Raw genomic sequence first — 21,547 nt, forward strand, 5'->3', positions numbered from 1 at the left:
TAACTGCCTTCCTAAGGTCACACAGCCAGTCTGTGGCAGAATCTAACCTAGAATACCAGTCTCTTGACCCTTAGTCCCTTGAAGTTTTATTGTGTCAGTCTGGCCCATAGGCGTATGGCTAGAATCCTCTGTGGAGGCAGCTAATTTCCTGAAACTTTATATAAAACTTTCCTTAGGTCTTTGTTCTGTATCTAAAGAATTAAGTGTGACTACCATTTCTAAAGGGAATGCAGACATTTTGAAAGTCTTTCAGAATCTTCTCCTTTCTTCTTTTCAGAGTCCAGATGTCATTCAGAATTTGAAAATACTACCCATTCTGTCTTCAGGTCAGCCAAGTTTTACTTTCATCATCCAGTGCACCTACCAAGTGATCAAGATTTTTGCCATGAATCCTTAGGAAGGAGTGTTTTCATGAGACATTCTTGGAAAGATTTCTTTCAGCATCATCCAGACAAACAAAGAGAACACACTCGTCTTCCTTCACCTCACCAAAATGTGGAAAAGACGAAGGCAGATTATACCAGAATAGAGAGCCTCAGTATCAATGTAAACTTGGAAAATGAAGTGATGCATACTGCTAAAAGTCGGGCTAGAGATTATCCAAAAAGTGACAAGCTAATTAATGATCAAAAAAAGGATCATAAGGTCACCCCAGAGCCAACAGCTCAGCACAGCGTGAGTTTGAATGAACTCTGGAACAAGTATCAGGAGCGACAGAGGCAAAAGAAACCTCCTGAGTTCAGTGACAGGAAAGAACTATCCTTGGTGGAACGACTTGATCGTTTGGCTAAACTTCTTCAGAATCCCATCACGTACTCTCTCCGGACCTCCGAAAGCACACCAGATGATAGCAGAGGAGAACAAGATGTTAAGGAATGGAGTGGTAGACAGCAACAGCAGAAAAACAAGCTTCAGAAAAAGAAGCGGTATAAGAGCCTAGAGAAATTCCATAAAACTGCAGGAGAGCTTAAAAAAAGCAAGGTGCTTTCTACTCATCAAGCTGGGAAGCCCAATCAGATTAAAATTGAACAGATTAAATTTGATAAGTATATCCTGAGAAAACAGCCAGGTTTTTATTACAGAAACAACACTTCTTCAGATTCTAGACCCTCAGAGGAGAGTGAGCTGCTTACAGACACCCCCACCAACATTGTTTCCACCACCACTTCTCCAGTGGAATCAGATATGTTGACCCAAACAGATAGAGAGGTGACTCTGCATGAGAGGAGCAGCTCTATTTCCACCATTGACACTGCCCGACTGATCCAAGCTTTTGGCCAAGAAAGAGTTTGTCTGTCACCCAGGCGAATTAAATTGTACAGCAGCCTCACCGACCATCAGAGGAGATTCTTTGAGAGGCGGAACAAGAAGAACAAGAAAGCACTGAATACGGCTCATCCCCAAATGACTTCTGAGCACACCAGAAGGAAACACATCCAGGTACATGGCTACAAATTCCATCTGGCAATGTGACTGCCTTTTTCATGGACTCTTTAGTTAAGCTTTGCACACAGGTGAAAAAAAAAGCCAATTGCCCTTTCCTCACTATAACGTTTCTTACCAGCTGGAAAAGAGTGAGAAAGTGTAGTACAGTGCTATTGTGAGTTGTCATTCTTTTCATCGACACTCAGTTACGACTTACCCTTTGGATGAAGGGCTTTGCTACTAAATGCTTCAGAATCTGCAAAGTAAACCCCTGACACAGGGGACTGCCAGTGTCGGATGTTCTCCATTCCGACCAATAGTGCCTGGCTTTTTTTTATTCGTTCCTTCCTGTCTTTCAAGAAATTTTGAGGTACTTTTAAAAACATACATACCCATATATACATACATACCCATATATACATACCCATATATACACTCACATACATACATAAGTAATACAGTAATGATTTTTTTGAGTAAATGAAGATTTAGAATGGTAGAAAATTAAACTGAAGCCAGGGAGGGGTGAGCTACAACATGATTCTTAAAAATAAATAAATTGATGAAGGGTTGGTAGTGATGGGAAGACAAGTTGAAGCCAGAGGAGAAGTCAATCAATATACCTATGGATATGGTTGCCAGAAGTAAGCCACAACTTTCACTCTATGTTTTCTCACAGTTAGTGTTGCTAGAATTTTGCCATCAATTACATAAGTCTGTAATATAAAAACAAACTAAATATTCAAAAGCGTTACAGATATTTAAGACCTAAGAGAAATTTTTCTCATCTGTCCTCGTAAAGAAGGCACCATGGTATATAGAACAGCCTTCAACAGCATCCTTACAAGAGATTCGGTAACAACACCCATAAGGTTACTATGACCTTAGGTTAGGGAGTTCGGTCAAGGTTCATTTCCAGGGGTCAGCAAGTGCAGAGTGTTACTTTAACCCAAGAATAAAATTTTTAGGGTATCTAGAGCAGTGCTCTCCAAAGAAGGACGCTTGCAGAATGGGTCAGTAGAGTGTAGAAAGAGAGGTGTTAAAAAAAAAAAAGTTAGATGTATATTTTTCTCAACCTTTAAAAATATATATTTCTCTATATCTTTTATAATATATGAGTACAGTCATAATTTATAATTAGAAATATCTACTTTGGTAATTTGTGCTCAAAGATACTTCATCCGTAGGACTGCATGATCAAAAAATTTAGAGACTACTTGTCTAGAGGAAAGGAGGCACAAGACATTCAGATAGTTTGTCATAAATATTTCTCATAATTGAGTTTTGGTAGGTATCAAATGATAATGATTTACATTTACATGTGTAAATGGTACAATATGACCTTTTTTTTTTAAATAGGTGAATTGGGAATGATATGGAGGAAGGCTTTTTGTTCCATTAGAGGAGATAGGGGGGAAAAATCGTGGTAGAGGGTTTTTTGTGTGTGGTGAAACACACACTTTACAGAAAGCTTACAATTTAACCATTTTAAAATATACAATTCAGTGGCACTGAGTTTCACAGTGTTTTACATTAGCACCACAATCTGGTTTGTGTACTCTTTCATCCCTCTAATGGACACTTCGTAATCATTAAGCACTCACTCTCTGGTGCCTATTCTGTGTATTTCATATAAATGAAATGATACAGTATATAACCTTTATGTCAGACTTCTATCACTTTAGCGTATTTTTGAGATTCACCCATGTCCTAGTATGTATCAGTACTTTATTGCTTTTTTATGGCTGGATAATATTTCATTGCATGTACATACTACATTTTATTTATCCATTCATCTGTTCATGGACATTGAGGTTGTTTCCATCTTTTGGCTACTGTAAAAGAGCAGATAGGAACATTTGTATGTAAGTTTTTACTTATTTAAACACCTATTACAGTTCTTTTTGGGTATATACTTAGGAGTGGAAGTATTGGGTCATAGGGTAATTCTGTGTTTATCTTATTAATTAATTATCAAACTGTTTTCTACAAAGGATACACCATTTTATATTCCCACCAGCAATGTCTGAGGGCTCCTGTTTCTCCATATTCACCAGCACTTTTTATTTACTTAGTTTTGTGGCATTTTGTTGCCATGCTAGTAAGTATAAAGTGGTATATCATTCTCGTTATTTTAATTGTGGTTTTGATTTGCCTTTCCCTTTCCTAATAGCTAATGACATTAAACATCTTTTTGTTTGCTTGTTGGCCATATATATGTTCTTTGGAGAAATGTCTGTTCAGGTGTTTGCCCACTTAAGTTGTTTATCTTTTTGTTTTTGAATTACAAGAATTTTTTATATATTCTGGATTGTAGATTCTTTTTTTTTTTTTTTTTAAGATTTTATTTATCTATTTGACAGAGACACAGTGAGAGAGGGAATAAAACCAGGGAGAGTCAGAGAGGGAGGAGCAGGCTTTCTTTAGAGCAGGGAGCCCAATGTGGGGCTTGATCCCTGGACCCTGGGATCATGTCCTGAGCTGAAGGCAGACACTTAACAACTGAGCCACCCAGGCACCCCTGGATTGGATTGTAGATCCTTATTGGATATGTAATTTGCAAATATTTGCTCCCACTCTCTGGGTTATCTTTTCACTTGCTTATTACTGTCCTTTGATGTGTAACAGTTTACCTTTGATGAAGTCCTATTTTCTTCTTTTGTTGCTTGTGCTTTTGTTGTTTTATCTAAGAAACCATTACCAAATCCACAGTCTTGAAGATTTATCTCTATATTTTCTTTTAAGACTTTTATACATGTTAGCTCTTCCCTTTGCATATTTGATATATATTGGGTTAATTTTTGTGTATGATATGACATCATTCTTTTCCAAAGGGATATCCAGTTATCCTAGCACCAGTAGTTAAAAAGACTTTTCTTTCCCCATTGAATGGTCTTGGCACTTTTGTCAATAATCAATTGACGACAGATTTGAAGGTTTGTTTCTGAGCCCTCAGTTGTATTCCTTTGATCTGCATGCTTATCTGTATTCCATTACTGCAGTATTTTTTTTTTTAAGATTTATTTATTTGACAGAGAGAAATCACAAGTAGACAGAGAGGCAGCCAGAGAGAGAGAGAGGGAAGCAGGCTCCCCGCTGAGCAGAGAGCCCGATGCGGGACTCGATCCCAGAATCCTGAGATCATGACCTGAGCCGAAGGCAGCGGCTTAATCCACTGAGCCACCCAGGCGCCCCTACTGCAGTATTTTTGATAACTATATCTTTGCAGTAAGTTTTAAAATTGAGATGCATGAGTTCTCTAATTTTGTTCTTTTTCAAGACCACTTTGGCTATTCAGCTCCCTTGTATTTCCACATGAATTTCAAAATCAACTTTTCCATTTCTGCCCAAAGTTCATTGGGCTTTTGGTATTAATTGCTTCAAATCTGTAGATTGGTTTAGAGCTTATTCCCATCTTAACATTAAGTTTTCCAGTCTGTGAATACAATATGCCTATCAATTTATTTAGGTTTTTAATTTCTCCTAGCAATGTTTTGAAGTTTTCATTGTCCATGTCTTGCACCTTCATGGTTAAATTTATTCGTATTTGATTTTCTTGTTTTCTTTCTTTTTTCTTAATTGTGGTAAAACACATATAACAGAATTTATCATCTTATCCATTTGTAAGTGTGCAGCTTGGTGGTACTAGGTACCACCATATCACTGTGCAAACATTACCATCTTCCAGAACTCTTTTTCATCTTACAGAACTGAAACTCTGTACCCACTCAAACAATTCCTCATTCCACCTTATGCTCAACCCCTGGCAACCACCATTCTGTTTTCTGTCTCTGTGAATTGGACTACTCTAGGTACTTCATATAAATAAAATCATATATTATTTGTCTTGTAGGGTGATTTCATTTAGCAAAATATCCTCAAGGCTCATCTATTATGTAACATGTAATGGGATTTTCTTATTTTTGAAGGTTGAATTATATTCCTGTGTACGATATGGCACATTTTGCTTATCCATGCAACTATCTATAGGCAGTTGGGTTACTCCATCTTTTGACTATTGTGAATAATGTTACTGTGTGTGTAAATGGTGTTTGCAGATATCTGGGTGTGCAAAAATATGGGTGTGCAAATATCTGTTCAAGAGCCTGCTTTTAGTTTAGGGGGTATATAGCCAGAAGTGGAATGGCTGAATCATATGATAATTCTATTTTTAATTATTTGAAGAACCACCATACTGTTTTCCACAGCAGCTGCACCCATTTTACAGTCCCGCCAACAGTGCACAAGGGTCCCAATTTCTCCACATTCTTGCAAACACTTATGTTTTTTTAATAGCAGCCATCCTAAGGGGTGTGAAGTGGTATGTCATTGTGTTTTGATTTGCAGTTCCCTAATGATTAGTGATGTTGAACATCTTAATGTGCTTATTAGCTATTTGGATATCATCTCTGGACAAATACCTATTCTAGTCCTATGCCTGTTTTTTACTCAAGTTTGTTGTTGAGTCGTAGGAGTTCTTTATATTTTCTGGATGTTAGCCTCTTCTACCTAATTTATAATATTCTTTCTTACTCTGTGAATTGCCTTTTCCCTCTGTTGATTTTGTCCTTACATGCACAGGCATTTTTAGTTTAGATGTAATCCAGTTTGTCTATTTTTGCTTTTGGTGCCTGTGCTTTTGGTGTCATATCCAGGAAATGATTGCCAAATGCAATGTCATTAAGATTTTATTCTGTTTTCTTCTAAGAGTTTTTAATCCATTTTGAGGTGATTTTTTGTATATGGTGCAAAATAAGGCTCCAACTTATTCTTCTGCATGTGGATATCTAATTGTTCCAGCCCCATTTGTTGAAAAAAGACTTCCCCATTGAATGGTCTTGACACACTTATCAAAACTCATTTTACCATATATGTGAGGGTTTATTTCTGGGATTTCTATTCTTTTGGCCTTTATGTCTGTCTTTATGCCAATACCATGCTGTCTTGGGTTTATTGTATATTGGTAATAAATTTTGAAATCAGAAAGTGTCAGACCTACAACTTTTTCTTCTTTTTCAAGAGTGTTTTGGCTATTCAGAGTCCCTTGAAATTCCATATTAATTTTAGTAAAGTTTTTCTTTTTGATGCTATTTTAAGTGTAATTGTTTTCTTAATTTCATATTTACATTGTTTACTGCTAGTATATAGGTACATAATGAATTTTTGCATGTTGGTTTTGTAACTTTACTGAATTCATTTGTTAACTCCTAACAGTTCTCTTGTGGACTCTTTAGGATTTTCTGCATATAAGATCATGTTATCTGTGAATAGAGATAATATTACTTCCTCCTTTCCAATGTGGGTACACATTATTTATTTTTCTTGCTAATTGGCCTGGCTAGAACTTCCAGATCAACAGTATCAAATAGAAGTGTCAAAAGAGGACATCATAGTCTTGTTCATGATCTTAGAAGAAAAGCATTTAGTCTTTCACCATTGAGAATGATGTTAGCTTTGGGTTTTTTATCCTGTTAAGGAAGTTCCCCCTTTTTTTCTTCTTTGTTGAGTAATTTTAACATAAAAGGGTTGTGGTTTTTGCCAGCTGCCTCGGCATCTATTGGTATGATCACATGTGTCTTTTTTTTTCTTTTATTCTATTAATGTGGTATATATTGATGATCATGTATTGAACCAACCTTGCATTCCTGTGATAAATCCTTAACTGTTCCTTTGTCTTGATATATAATTCTTGTAATCTGCTGCTAGATTCACTTTGCTAGAATTTTAAAGAGTATTTTTGCATCTCTCTTTCTAAATGATAATTAACCTGTAGTTTTCTTAAGGTACGTTTGTCTGCTGTCTCATAGAATGAGTTAGGACATTGTTCCCTCATCGTCTATTTTTTGGATGAGTTTGGGAAGATCTAGTGTTAATAATTGATGCTTTCTTTAAATGTTTGGTAGAATTTATTAGTGAAGGCACTAGTCGTGCATTTTCCTTTGGGGGAAGGTTTATTGCTGATTCAATCTCTTTGTTGTTTAAGTCTACTCAGATTTTGTTTCTCCTTGAGTCAGTTTTTATAGTATCTGTGTTTCTAAGAATTTATCCACCTCTGTTGTTTTCTAGTCACTATTCCATTTATCTCCACTCTAATCTTTATGATTTACTTCTGCTTCCTTTGGGTTTAGTTTGTTCTTTTTTTTCCTAATTCCTTACAGTTTAAAGTTAGATTATTGATTTGAAATTACCATTTAATGTAAGCAATGAATCGCTAAATTCTACACCCGAAACAGATATTACACTGTATGTTAACTAACTGGAATTTAAATAAAAACTTGGAAGAGGGACGCCTGGGTGGCTCAGTTGGTTGGACGACTGCCTTCAGCTCAGGTCATGATCCTGGAGTCCCAGGATCGAGTCCCGCATCAGACTCCCAGCTCCATGGGGAGTCTGCTTCACTCTCTGACCTTCTCCTCGTTCATGCTCTCTCTCACTGTCTCTCCCTCAAGTAAATAAATAAAATCTTTAAAAAAAAAAAAAAAAAAAAAAAACTTGGAAGAAAAATTATGAAATTATTATTCTTTTTCAGTATAGGTGTTTACCACTATAAATTTCCTCTGAGTACTGCTTTTGTAGATAAGAATTTTTTTCTAAATTCAGCCTTTACTGCATTCCAAAGTTTTGGTATGTTTTCATTTCATTCATCTCAAAGTATTTTCTAATTTCCCTTGTAGTTTCTATTTTGACCATTAATAGTTTGACCATTTAATTACCACACTTTTGTTTTCCAAATTTCTTTGTTATTGATTTCTAGTTTCAGTCCACTGTGGTCAAAGAATAAACTTTGTATTATTTCAGTCCTTTTAAATTTATTATGACTTGTTTTATAGCCTAGCATATGGTCTCTTGTGGAGAATTTTCACATGCACTTGAGAGGATTGTGCTGTTGTTGGTTGGAGTGTTGTGTATATATCTATTGGGTCTAGTTGGTTTATAGTGTTATTCAAGTCCTCTGTATCCTTACTGGTCTTTTTTTTTTTTTTTTTTTAAGATTTTATTTATTTATTTGACTGACAGAGATCACAAGTAGGTGCAGAGAGAAAGGGGGAAGCAGGCTCCCTGCTGAGCAGAGAACCTGATGCGGGGCTGAATCCCAGAGTCCCAGGGTCATGACCTGAGACAAAGGCAGAGGCTTTGACCGAGTGAGCCACCCAGAAGCCCCTCCTTACTGGTCTTTTATCTAGTTTTTCTATCATATTGAAAGTGATGTATTGATATCTGCTGCTATTAATGTGGAACTGTTCCTCCACTCAGTTCTGTCCATTTTTGCTTCATGTTTTGAAGTTCTGTTGTCAGCTGTGTGTATGTCCATAATTGTTATATCTTCTTTATGGGTTGACCCTCTTATCAATAAATAATCCCCTTCTTTATCTCTTATAATGATTTTTAACTCAAAGTCTCTTTTTTCTGGTATTAGTAGAGCCACCCACCTTTCTTTTCATTACTACTATTTGCATGGGATATCTTTTCCATCCTTTTACTTTCAAATACTGTGTCTTTGGATCTAAAATGAGTCTTTTTCAAAATGGAGGGAGATATGGGGGACAGCAAGGTACTGGCAGTTTGGGCTGTACATCTTTTATGTGATTGGTTGAGGACCCTGTCCTTCTCTGGTGGTGCTGTAGAGGGGGAGAGCAGAATGACTTCATTCCATTAATAACATCTGGTAAAAATGGTATGGCACCAATAACATTCCCAGTATAAGCTACCACACACTGACATTTGTCAGGATAGATGTGTGATAAAGACAAGACAGACTTTGTGATAAAGACACAAATAAATCTTTGTGAGATTTATTTCTCACCCAGAAGTCCTAACTGCATGGGTTCTCGAAGTAGTGGCCTGGGATTGTCGGGTATTACCAGAACAACATACATATCTGACAGTTTCTGATGAAAGGAACTACTAGAGTAACAGCAACAACAAATCCTGTTCTTGAGAATATGAGATTGAATCTAATTGAAATGGGCTAAAACATCAGTCGCACTCCATGGCATTTTAAATTACAATTGAGCCTTGAACAGCATGGATATGACCAACATAAGTGTAAAATATCCACTTATATGCAGATTTTTTTCAATATAATTCTATACTGCAAATGTATTTTCTCTTATTTAATAACATTTTTCTTTTCTCTAGCTTTATTATAAGAATACAGTTTATTATATATATATAATATATATGACATATAAAATATATGTTGATCAGCTGCTTATGTTATAAGGCTTCTGGTCAGTAGTAGGCTATTAGTTAATTTGGGTAGAGTCAAAGGTTAGATGTGGATTTTCTGCTACCCTCAGGGGTAAGCACCCCTTTTTCCTGTGTTGTTCAGGGTCAACTGTATAAGAAAACAGCCTCAATGCAGGTATCTGTATGACCCCATTAAATTGCCTTAGATAGGGAACCTGTAGCTCAGTCAGTTGAATGTCCAACTTGATTTCAGCTCAGGTCCTGATCTCAGGGTCATGAGATCCAGTTCCTGTCTGGCTCTGTGATCAGCAGAGAGTCTGCCTAAGATTTTCCCTCTGCTCCTCCCCTCCCAAAACAAATAAATCTTTAAAAATATTTTACCTTAGTTTTTGAAATGAATTAATTAATGAATTCTTTTTTAGATGACACATAAGTGGATCATGTTTTTTCAAATCCATTTTGCCATCTCTACCTTCTAATTGGAGAGTTTAATCTGCTTACATTTAAAATAATTTTTGATAGGAAAGGACTTACTTTGGCAATTTTGCCATTTGTTTATGTCTTATATAAATTTTTTCTTTTTCAATTCCTCTATTCCTGCCTGCCTTTATATTTAACTGGTGTCCTATAATGAACCATTTTGATCTCTGTCTCATTTCCTTTCCTTTAGATTTATTTTCATAGTACTAACCTTGGGGATACAATTAATATCTTACATATATAGCATAATATAATAACATGAAATGATACCAATATAGCTTAAATAATATACAAAAGCTCCCACTTATGTATCTCTTGGCCTCTCACCCTTTTACTTATTTTTTAAAACTTTATTCATTATTTTTTAAGATTTGATTTATTTATTTGAGAGAGCATGAGCACGGGGAGGGGCAGAGGGAGAGAGAGAGAGAGAGAGAATCCCAAGCAGACTCCACACCTAGCATGGAGCCTAAGATGGGGCTCTGTCTCATGACCTGAGCCAATATTAAGAGTTGGACACTTAAACAACTGAGCCACCTAGGTGCCCCTATACATTTGTCTTTAAAAATCTTATAGGGAAAGAAAAGGGAGTTACAAACCAGAAGTACAGTATTACTGACCTTCATATTTACCTATGTATTTACTAGTGTTACTTCTTCATAGGGCATCCTATGGTTCTATTGCTTCACATGGCTTCACATGTTGCCTCTTGTTCTTTCATTTCAGCCTGAAGGAGTCCCTTTAGCATTTCTTGTAGGACAAAGTGTTCCAGTAATGAATTCTTTCAACTTTTATCTGGGAATATCTTAATTTCACCTTCATTCTTGAAAGATAGTTTTGCCAGACACAGATTTCTTTTTTCAGATTTTCACACCACTTTAAATGTCATTCTACTGCCTGTTGGCCTCCAAAATTTCTTATGAGAAAGTGACAAACTTACTGATGATCCCTTCTGTGTTATGAGTCTCTTCACTCCTACAGCTTTGGGATTTTTCTTTGACTTTTAAGAGTTTGATTATTATGTGTCTTGGTGTGGAGCTTATCCTACTAGTTCAATGAACTACTTCAATTTTAGATTCAGGTCTTTTATCAAATTTGGGGAGTTTCCAACCATTATTTCTTCAGATATTCTTTTTGACTCTTCCGATCTCTCTTCTCCTTTTGACACTCCCACCATCCATGTTATGGATGAATAGCTCCTATGCTATTCTATAAGTCTCTTAGACTCTGTTCATTTTCCTTTATTCTGTTTTTATTCTGTCCCTCAGACTGGATAATTTCATTTATCTTACCCTCAAGTTCATGGATTCATCTGTCTATTCAAATATGCTGTTGAACTACTCTGGTGAATTTTTCATTTCAGTTATTTTACTTTTTAGCTTCATAATTTCTATTTGTTTCCTTTTTATTTTTCTTTATTGATAATCTGTATTTGGTAAAACATTCTCCTTGTTTATTTGTCCATGGTTTCCTTTAGCTCTTCAAGCATATTTAGGATATATTTAGTTGATATAAAGTCTTTGTATAGGTTTTTTTTTTTTTTTAAGTCTCTGTATAGTAAGTCCAGTGTCTATGCTTCCTGGTGGGAAGTTTCTGTCATTTTTTTTTCCTTGTAAGTGTCCCATACTTTCTTGTTTGGATGTCTTGTAATTTTGGGTTGAAAACTTGACATTTTGAATATCATGATGTGGTAACTCTGGATATCAAATTATCCTTCCCACTCCGTAGGGTTTGTTGTTACTGTTTGTTGTGGGTTAAAGTTGTTGGTATGTTTAGTGACTTTTCTAAACTATTTTTATACAGATTGTATTTTTGGTCTCTGATGTCTCTGTTTCTTTAGCTCATTAGTTAGTTGTCTGACAGATTGCCTTAAATGCCTGGAATCAAGAGAAAGCAAAAAAGAAAGAAGGAAAGGGGGGGGGGTTCCCCAGTAGATTATCTTTGTATTAGGTACTCCAGTGCTTAGATAGGCCATTTATAACTCTGCCTTAGTCAAATTTCCAGCTTGCACTGAACCTATAGATCAGCCAATTGTAAAACCTTATAGTCTTCTTAGGTCTTTTCTGCACATGCATTCTGCCCTGTACATGCACTTTCTAGCTTCCCTGGGGCTCATGGGAGATTTTCAAAACCCCAATTCCCCAAAATTCTCACTGTTTTTCTCCCTGGCTTTAGTGTGCCTGGTGTTTCAACCAACTTTTATTGATTGATTGATTGATTGATTGATCGCCCTATGCTGTAATGCCTTTTTCACTTAGTTTTCGTTTTTTTCAAGGAAATCCTATCCTTTAAAATGCCCTAAAAGAGTTCCAAGTTTAGTGAAACAAAGATAGGCCCACTTGTATCAGTCCTTTAGGGAGTTCCCAGGCAGGTTCAAAGAAGCAATTCCTTGGGAAAAACAGACTCTGTGCTTCCTTTGGAAGCAAGTACCTACACCGTGAATGCAGGCTACTATCTTTAATGCCATGCCTGGGAAAGGTAAGTTAAAAGCCACAAAGCTCACCTATCTTGTTTAGGTGGCCTTGCTCTTGCTTAAGTTTTTACTTAATTGCCATAAACCTTTGACTGTCTTCTAGAATTCTGATGAGGTTGATTTTTTGACAGTTCTTGCCAGGTTTTTTGGTCCCTGGAGGTCCTTATTCTCCTGATTTTGCTAACATCCCTCCAAGGTAGAGTTTTATACCCTTCCCACAACAGCTACTGTTCCTGTTTCCTGAGTCTGCATGCACTATAATAGACATTTGAATAAACTCTTCTTTTTCCTGGTGGAGTTTATAGAGAAATAGCAAGAAGGTGCAGAGTTCCCCAATTTCTATAGCTCTCAAGGGCTTCACATTCTTGCCAGTGTATACCTGAGCTCCATTTAATCCAGTCTCCATCCTTCTTAATATTGTCCAGTTGTATCTCTTCCAGATGATCTGATGCTCATGTCTCATGTCTCCCTGCAGGCAACAGTTTCTCTAGTAAGATTTTGGGCCAAGGTTGACCTGTGACCTCAACTTTCTGATGACTTCAAGGAAGTCATGAACTTAAAATTAATACACTTTTGTTGGTGGTGGTAGTAGTGGCGGTGGTGGTGCTGACAGTGGTGGTATTATAAGAATGGAGGGCTGCTTTATCTGACTGTCTAGATCTCTAAATGGAAAAAATATATGTATATATATATATTAGATTTAGGTTTGTAGTATTTGTATTAGTAGTATTTTCTAGATGTTCTATAATTACAGCTTTGGATTTCCTGTTTGGCCCAAAAAGAAAGTTTAGGGAATAAATTTTTTTAATTAAAATTCTTAAAGTTGGTTTTATTGTCAGTACATATGAACTTACAGTTTTAAAGTATTGTGATCAGAGATTGTACTCAGTTCTATTTCTGTTTTAAGCATATTATAGATATCTTCTTTGTGGCTTAATGTATGAACAACTACTTCAGGGGTATTATAAAAGAGGTGGAGTTTCCATATAGTGTGACATTCCAGTTATATCCAGTAATTTACTTTTATTAATTATATTTTTCCCAAATACTGGTTTCTTTGGTCTGTTAAGGACTTTAAAGAGTGTACTTAGGGTATGTGGCTGGCTCAGTCAGCAGAGCATACGGCTCTTGACCTTGGGAGTTCAAGCCCCACATTGGATGTAAAACTTCCATTAAAAAAAAAAAAAAAAACTGCAGTGTTGTCATGCACAAGAGTTGGATAGATGCACAAACTTAAAATATTGATGGTAAATAAATGGGAGTTGGCAAAGAAATTTTTTTTTAAAGTAATTATCATATGGTTTCACTTATTTGAGGAGCGTAAGGAATAACACTGAGGAGATGGGGAGATGGAGAGGAGAAGGGACTTGGGGGAAATTGGAGGGGGAGACAAACCATGAGAGACTGTGGACTCTCAGAAAACTGAGGGTTTTGGAGGGGAAGGGGGTGGTATTTGGGTGAGCCTGATGGTGGGTATTGTGGAGAGCATGTATTGCATGGAGCACTGGGTGTGATGCATAAACAATGAATTCTGGGACACTGTGACAGCATTTAAAAGGTATTGTTTGGTGGGTAAAAAAAAAAAAGTATATTTGAAGGTTGATTTGTCTCCATGGTAATTAATGGTTTATATGTATATGTTTATTTTATGTCTGGCACATGAACATTTGTGATACTTTTTTATTCACTGTGAATTATACTATAAATCATACAAAGTAAGTTTTATTTTCCATTTTTAATGATTCCACTTCAGTACAATTTTTAAGACTTTACATTTGCCCGGTTGCTCTTTGCCTGTCCTTCTATCTTTAGCCTTTAGCATCTAGTTGAATTTAACTTTTTTCCCCAACAAATTTGAGCATTCTTCTTTTGGGGTAAATTTATTCTACTTAACTGTGAGGTTATAACAGATATGTTTGGGTTAAATTTTATTATCCTTATTTTTTTCCTTTTCTGATATGTTTATTATGCAAAATCCCATTTCAGACCAAGGCAAGTGAACTTTTTAATGTGGTTTTTTTTTTAAAAAAAGTGACAAAAAAGCTATCATCTGAACCATTTTTAAAAATGTAAAATTCAGTAGTATTAAGTATATTAACATTGTCATGAAACAGATCTCCAGAATTTTTTCATATTGTAATAAGGAAAATCTATACCCATTAAATAACAACTCTCCCTTTCCCCCTGCCCTGAGCCCCTGGTTCTACTTGATTTTAGATAACTTCATTTAAGTGGAATCACAGAGTATTTGTCTTTTAGTAACAGGCTTACTTTACTTAGCATAATGTCTTCAAGGTTCATCTATGTTGTACCATGTGACAGGATTTTTTTTTTTTAATTCATTTATTTAACAGAAAGGGAACACAAGCAGGGGGAGTGGGAGAGGGAGAAGCAGGCTTCGCCCTGATGCAGGGCTCAATCCCAGGATCCTGGGATCATGACCTGAGCCGAAGGCAGACACCCAATGACTGAGCCACCCAGGTGCCCCAGGATTTTCTTACCTTTTAAGGCTGAATAATATTTCATCGTATGTATATACCACATTTTGTTTATCCATTCATCCCTCAGTGGACTTTTGGGTTGCTTCCACCTCTCAGTTATTGTGAATAATGCTGCTGTGAACATGGTTATGCAAATATGTCTTCAAGACCTTGCTTTCAATTCTTTTTTTATTAATTATTTTTATTAATATATAATGTATTATCTGCCCCAGGGGTCAGTTCTTAAGGACATGTATCTGCAGGTAGAATGGCTGGATCATATGGTAATTCTATTTTTAACATTTTGAGGAACCACCATACTTTTCCACAGCAGCTGCACCATTTTATAGTCCATCCAAACAGTTCACAAGAGTTTCGGTTTCTCCGTATCCTTGCCAAAATTCATTTCCTGATTGTTGTCGCTGTTGCTGCTGCTGTTGTTGTTCTATAGTACCCATCCTAGTGGGTATGCAGTGGTATTTCATTGTGGTTTTAATTTGCATGGTAATGTTGGGCATCTCTTCATGTGTTTGTTGACCGTTTGTACATCATTGTTGGAGAAATGTCTACTCAAGTCCTTTGCCCATTCTTGAATCAGGTTACTTATTTTTTGGCCATTGAGTTATAGTTCTTCATATATTCTGGTTATTAACCCCTTATCAGATAATTTTTAAGTTTTTCTCCCTTTTTACCTTATTGATTGTGTCCTTTGATGCACAGATATATTTAATACTGATATAATCCCTGTAGTCTGTTTTTACTTTTGTTGCCTATAATTTTGGCTGAAATATCCAAGAAATCATTACCAAGTCCAGCACCATGAAACTTTTCCCCTGTGTGTTCTTTTTAAGAGTTTTATGGTTTTAGGTTTTGTGTTTAGGTCTTTAATCCATTTTGAGTTAATTTCTCTAGATGGTATAAAGTAAGGTTCAACTTCATTCTTGCAAATGATATCTAGTTTTCCCCACACCATTTGTTGAAGAGAAATTTCCCCTTTGAGTAGTCTTGGCATCAAGAGTCAAAGATCCTTTGACAATAGATCATTTGACCATATACATGAGGATTTCTTTCTAGGCTATTCTAGTCCATTGAAGTATTTGTTTTTATGCCAGTACTAACTGCTACATTACTGTACCATACTGTACTGTATTGTAATATGTTTTGAATTCAAGAACTGTGAGTCCTTTAGCTTTGTTCTTTTTCAAAGTTGTTTTGGTTCTTTAGGGTATTTTATCATTTTTAATGATTTCCTACTGTTTCCAGTCTTCTTTTGTTCATTGCTATATGATTTTCTTTGAGTTGAAATTTTTTTTTTCATTAGTTTCAGAGGTAGAATTTAGTGATTCATCAGTTGCATATAACACCCAGGGCTCATTACATCAAGTGCCCTCCTTAATGCCCATCACCCAGTTACCCCTTCTCCTTATCCACCTTCCCTCCAGCAACCCTCAGTTTCCTAGAGTTCAGTGTCTATTGAATTGTTTTTCTGATAACTTATAAAAGCCAGGTAATCTCATTAAATACTGTGTTTAAACCACCTAACAGTATCTACCGACTCCATCATATGAAAAATTAAGAAACTGTGTTGTACTTCTCCTACTTCTTCCCACCCACTAACACACACACAATTCTTCCCCCACAACCTACCAATATTATCTTTTGTAAATTTTGTCTTAGTTCATTATTGTAATATTACTACTACGTTGACTACCTTTATTTTCAAGGATTATAACATGTCACTTCCATATTGTAAGCAAAATCACCATTTTATATTATGTTCTAAAATACAGGGCCAGTATTTACCAAGAGCCTTTTCATGTAACTATTTTTTAATGAGTCTGTTCATTTAAATAATTCTGTTTAGTTAGATTTTTTTTTTAAGATTTTATTTCTTTATTTGACAGAGCGATCACAAGGAGGCAGAGAGGCAGGCAGAGAGAGAGGAAGGGAACAGGCTCTTTGCTGAGCAGAGAGCCCGACTCAGGGCACGATCCCAGGACCCTGAGATCATGACCTGAGCCAAAGGGCAGAGGCCCAACCCACTGAGCCCCCCAGGCACCCTAGTTAGATTATTTTAAACAGTTCAGGAATAAGCATTTCTTTAGTTCTTACAATTTGAGACTATCTTTCTCTTATCTTTATGTAAGAACAACTTAGTTGGATGTAAGACTTTTGGATAATAATCCTTAATTCAGAATTCTGTCAGTTCTCTCCCCTTTTCTGGGCACAAGCATTTAATGTTTCTGTATCAGAGGCAACCCTGATATATTTTTCCCTGTGGTGTCCTGGATTTTCATTCCTGTCTCAGTATTGGTCAATCTCTATTAATTTTTTTCTATTAATTTTGTAAAATAAAATTCACTTGCTGTACAGTTTACTTTTAAATATATAATTCAGTGCTTTTTAGTATTTTCTTTGAAGACTACACAACCATCACCACTAAGTCCAGATCATACTTGTCACACCAAAAAGAAACCCTATGTCCATTAATGGTCATTTCTCAGCCCCTCCTACTTCTCCCCACTCTGCAGCCATTAATCTACTCTCTGTCTCTGTGGATTTTCCTTTTCAGTACATTTCATAAAAATGATTCATGCGCTATGTGGCCTTTTGTGTCTGGTTTCTTTCATTAAAGGTATTTTCAAGGTTCATCCATTTCATTGCATGAGTCAATACTCATTGCTTCTTAGAGGTGAATAATACTACATATACAACATTTTGTTTATTCATGAGTTGATGGACATTTGGATTGTTTCTGGTTTTTTTTTTTTTTTTACCGTTATGAAAAATGTTGCTGTAAGCATTAATATACAAGTTTTAAGATTTTATTTATTTGAGAGAGAGAGCACAAGCAGGAGGAGGGGACAGAGGGAGAAACAGGCTCCCTGCTAAGCAGGGAGCCCAACGCAGGGCTTAATCCCAGGACCATCGGATCTTGACTTGAGCTGAGGGCAGATGCCTAATGGACTGAGCCACCCAGGTGCCCCAATATACAAGTTTTTGTGTGGACATTTTTTTTCAATGTTCTTAGATATATACTTAGTAATAGAACTGTTGGACAATATGGTAGCTCCCTGTTTAATCTTTTGAGTGACTGCACCATTTTACATTCCCACCAGAATCACATTCCAGTTTCTGTACATCCTAGTCAACATTTTTTGTCTGTCTTTTGATTATAACCATCCTAATGACTATGAATGGTATCTCATTGTGGTTTTAATTTGCATTTCCATAATGACTTGGTTTTTGAACATCTTTTCTTATACTTACTGGCCTTTTTATATCTTTTTTAGAGAAATGTCTATTCAGAGCTTTAAAAAAGGACTATTTGGGTTTTAAAATTGGGTTATTTGTGTTTTATTACTGTGTTATATTTCTTTATTCTTTTTTAATTTTTTTTTCCTTTTTTTTTTTTAATTTTATAAACATATATTTTTATCCCCAGGGGTACAGGTCTGTGAATCACCAGGTTTACACACTTCACAGCACTCACTAAAGCACATACCCTCCCCAATGTCCATAATCCCACCCCCTTCTCCCAAACCCCCTCCCCCCAGCAACCCTCAGTTTGTTTTGTGAGATTAAGAGTCACTTATGGTTTGTCTCCCTCCCAATCCCATCTTGTTTCTTTTTTAATTTTTTTAAAGATTTTATTTGTCACAGAGAGAGGGAGAAGACAAGCAGGGGGAGAAGCAGATTCCCCACTGAGCAAAGAGCCCAATGCAGGACTGGATCTCAGGACTTTGGGAACACTACTTGGGCCAAGGGCAGACGTTCCAGGCGTCCCACTTTTTTTTAAGTTTTTATTTATATTTTAGTTAACCTACAGTGTAATAATAGTTTCCAGGTATACAATATAGTGATTCAGCACTTCTGTACTTCACCCAGTGCTCATCACAGCAAGTTCCCTCCTTAATCCCCATCACCCATTTAACCTATCCCTACCAGCCGCCTCCCTCTGGTAACCATCAATTTGTTCTCTGTAGTTTCGGTATAGTTTTACAGTCTGTTCCTTGGTGTACCTCTCTTTTTTTTTACCCCTTTGCTCATGTGTTGTGTTTCTTAAATTCCACATGTGAATGGTATTTGTCTCTCTCTAACTGACTTATTTCACTTAGCATAACTCTCCCACTCCACCCATGTCATTGTAAATGGCAAAGTTTCGATCTTTTTCATGGTTGAGTAATATTCTGTTATACACACATGTTCTTTATCCATTCTTCAGTCAGGGGACACTTGGGCTGTTTCCATAATTTGGCTATTGTTGATTTAATGCTGGTATAAACATCGAGGTGCATGTATTTTCTTGAATTTGTGTTTTTATATTTTAGGGGTTAAATACCTAGTAGTGCAATTACTGGATCTTAGGGTAGTTCTTTTTTAACTTTGAGGAGCCTCCATACTGTTTTCAACAGTCGCTGCATCAGTTTGTATTCCCACCAACAGTGCAAGAGGGTTCCTCTTTCTCTACATCTTCACCACCTATTGTTTCTTGGGTTGTTTTTAGCTATTCTGACACATATGGGGTGATCTCTCTTTGTAGCTTTGATTTGCATTTCCCTAATGCTCAGTGGTGTTGCAGATGGCAACATGGGTCTTTTCATGTGTCTGTGGGCTATCCATAACTCTTCTTGGGAAATATGTCTATTTATGTTTCTGCTTTGCATTTTAGGAGACTTTTTCAATCTAATCTACCCCACTGGCTAAGTTTTCTTTTTTTTTTTAAATAAAATGTCTGTCTTCTATTGCAGTGGTATAATGCTATTATTTTTGTCCTCAGTTCTGTTTTGTTTTTTTTTTTTTTTTTAAAGATTTATTTATTTATTTGACAGAGAGAGATTACAAGTAGGCAGAGAGGCAGGCAGAGAGAGGAGGAAGCAGGCTCCCTGCTGAGCAGAGAGCCCGATGCGGGACTCGATCCCAGGACCCTGAGATCATGACCTGAGCCGAAGGCAGCGGCTTAACCCACTGAGCCACCCAGGCGCCCTGTTTTGTTTTTTTTTTTTTAAGTGACTGCTTTTGGTTCTCCCAAAACAGAGAATATACTTATAATTTTTTTGATAAGTTGTATTAATTTTGTCAACTGCCTTTTAATCTTATATTGCCTTAGTTTATCTTGGATCTATTTCATTAGGTCCATGACCTTTTTAATTTTCTCTAGAGTGAGAGTACAAATTATTTATTGGCTGAAATGGGTAACGCTTCTTGCAAAATAAATTATCTTTTTTTTTTCCCTTCCTTCTGCTTTAATGCTAGAAAATATTTATGTATTATCTTTGTCTTTGTCTTCAGACTGCTTATCTTTGTCTCTGAACAGTTGTGTGGAAACCATTTATTTGCCCACAAAGAATGTGGTTGAATTCTTGATACTGTTTTATTACCTGTTTGTAAGATACTGCTTTGAATCCTCTTCCCAGGACATGAAATGGAAGGCTAATTGTGTATTTCTTATATTTCTTTTGCCCCTCAGATTTGGGGAAAGTCAGGGAGATCAATAGTAGGTCATTATCTAGGATTCTGCCCAGCTACAGCAGGTAACATTTTCTTTGCCATTGTTAGGAAAGTCAGAAACGGTAGACCACCTTACCAAGTGTGGAAATAACGAAAGTATTTAATTCTATGGGATATGCCCTTGGAGTTTTGTTATTGTACTATTTTAGGGTCAGCTGGTGACTGTTTTCATGGCATTGTCATGTAGGCAGTGATATGGCTAGGGCCTTATCTTTTTCTAGCAAGTGTTAGTAATGCAACTAAGGTATTTATACTGAAGAGATTATTTCCCAGATCTTTTTCTGACTTCTTGGCCAAAAGAGGGTATATAGTAAGTCATTCTGGCTATGGGAGAAGGTGCTATTTTTTTCACTAAGACGTATCTCCAGTTGGAATATTTTTCTTCTGAGCCACTTGTTGCCTCAGTCCTTCTCTGAGGTATCAGTGTAGTATTTTTAATTTAATTCTCCTTTTACCCTTCTTCATGATCCTTTGTGTTGGAAGAGCTTTGTGATGGCTCCTTAAATTTGGTCTTTTTCTCCAGTGTTTCTGCAATTTTGTGGTATGAGTTGAGGGTTTTCCCTAGCTTCTGAATATTCTTTTCACTTTTTGTTTGTATCTTTCAGTTATAGAAGAAGAGGTTCATTAAGAGTATCTCTGTGCTGTCATATTTTCTAAAATCCATTCATCTCTTTTCTCAGTGTTTTCTCTTTCGCTCTCATATTCAGTTTCTTCCTTTTCTATAGATTCCTTCCTCTCAACTAGAACCATGCTTATGTCTTTCCTCATCACAGAGTGTGGAGGACTTGCCTATCAGGCAATGTAGAGAGAAACAATAGTCAAAAAATGAAATCATACCATATATATTGTTTTGAAGCTCTATGCTTAATATATCAGAGACATCTTTTTATTTGTTTAATTTTTAATAAATTTACATATGTAGTCATTTTTAATGGCTTTATGGGTTCCATAATATAAGTATAATATTTATCTCATTACTTCCCTAATG

At 36.2% G+C, this 21,547-nt stretch overlaps 1 protein-coding gene across 4 annotated transcripts in view; it reads left to right on the forward strand.

Annotated features, from left to right (window-relative positions):
- Positions 1-21,547, forward strand: part of ALMS1 (ALMS1 centrosome and basal body associated protein) — a 211,932-nt gene that overhangs the window by 172,743 nt on the left and 17,642 nt on the right. For all 4 annotated transcript variants that reach the window (XM_059188066.1, XM_059188063.1, XM_059188065.1 and 1 more), the window contains one exon: positions 278-1,440. In XM_059188066.1, coding sequence (XP_059044049.1) covers positions 278-1,440 — 1,163 coding nt within the window. The remainder of the gene's footprint in view (positions 1-277; positions 1,441-21,547) is intronic.

Source organism: Mustela lutreola, chromosome 9 (genome assembly GCF_030435805.1).
Source record: "Mustela lutreola isolate mMusLut2 chromosome 9, mMusLut2.pri, whole genome shotgun sequence".
In the NCBI taxonomy this organism is placed as follows: Eukaryota; Metazoa; Chordata; class Mammalia; order Carnivora; family Mustelidae; genus Mustela; species Mustela lutreola.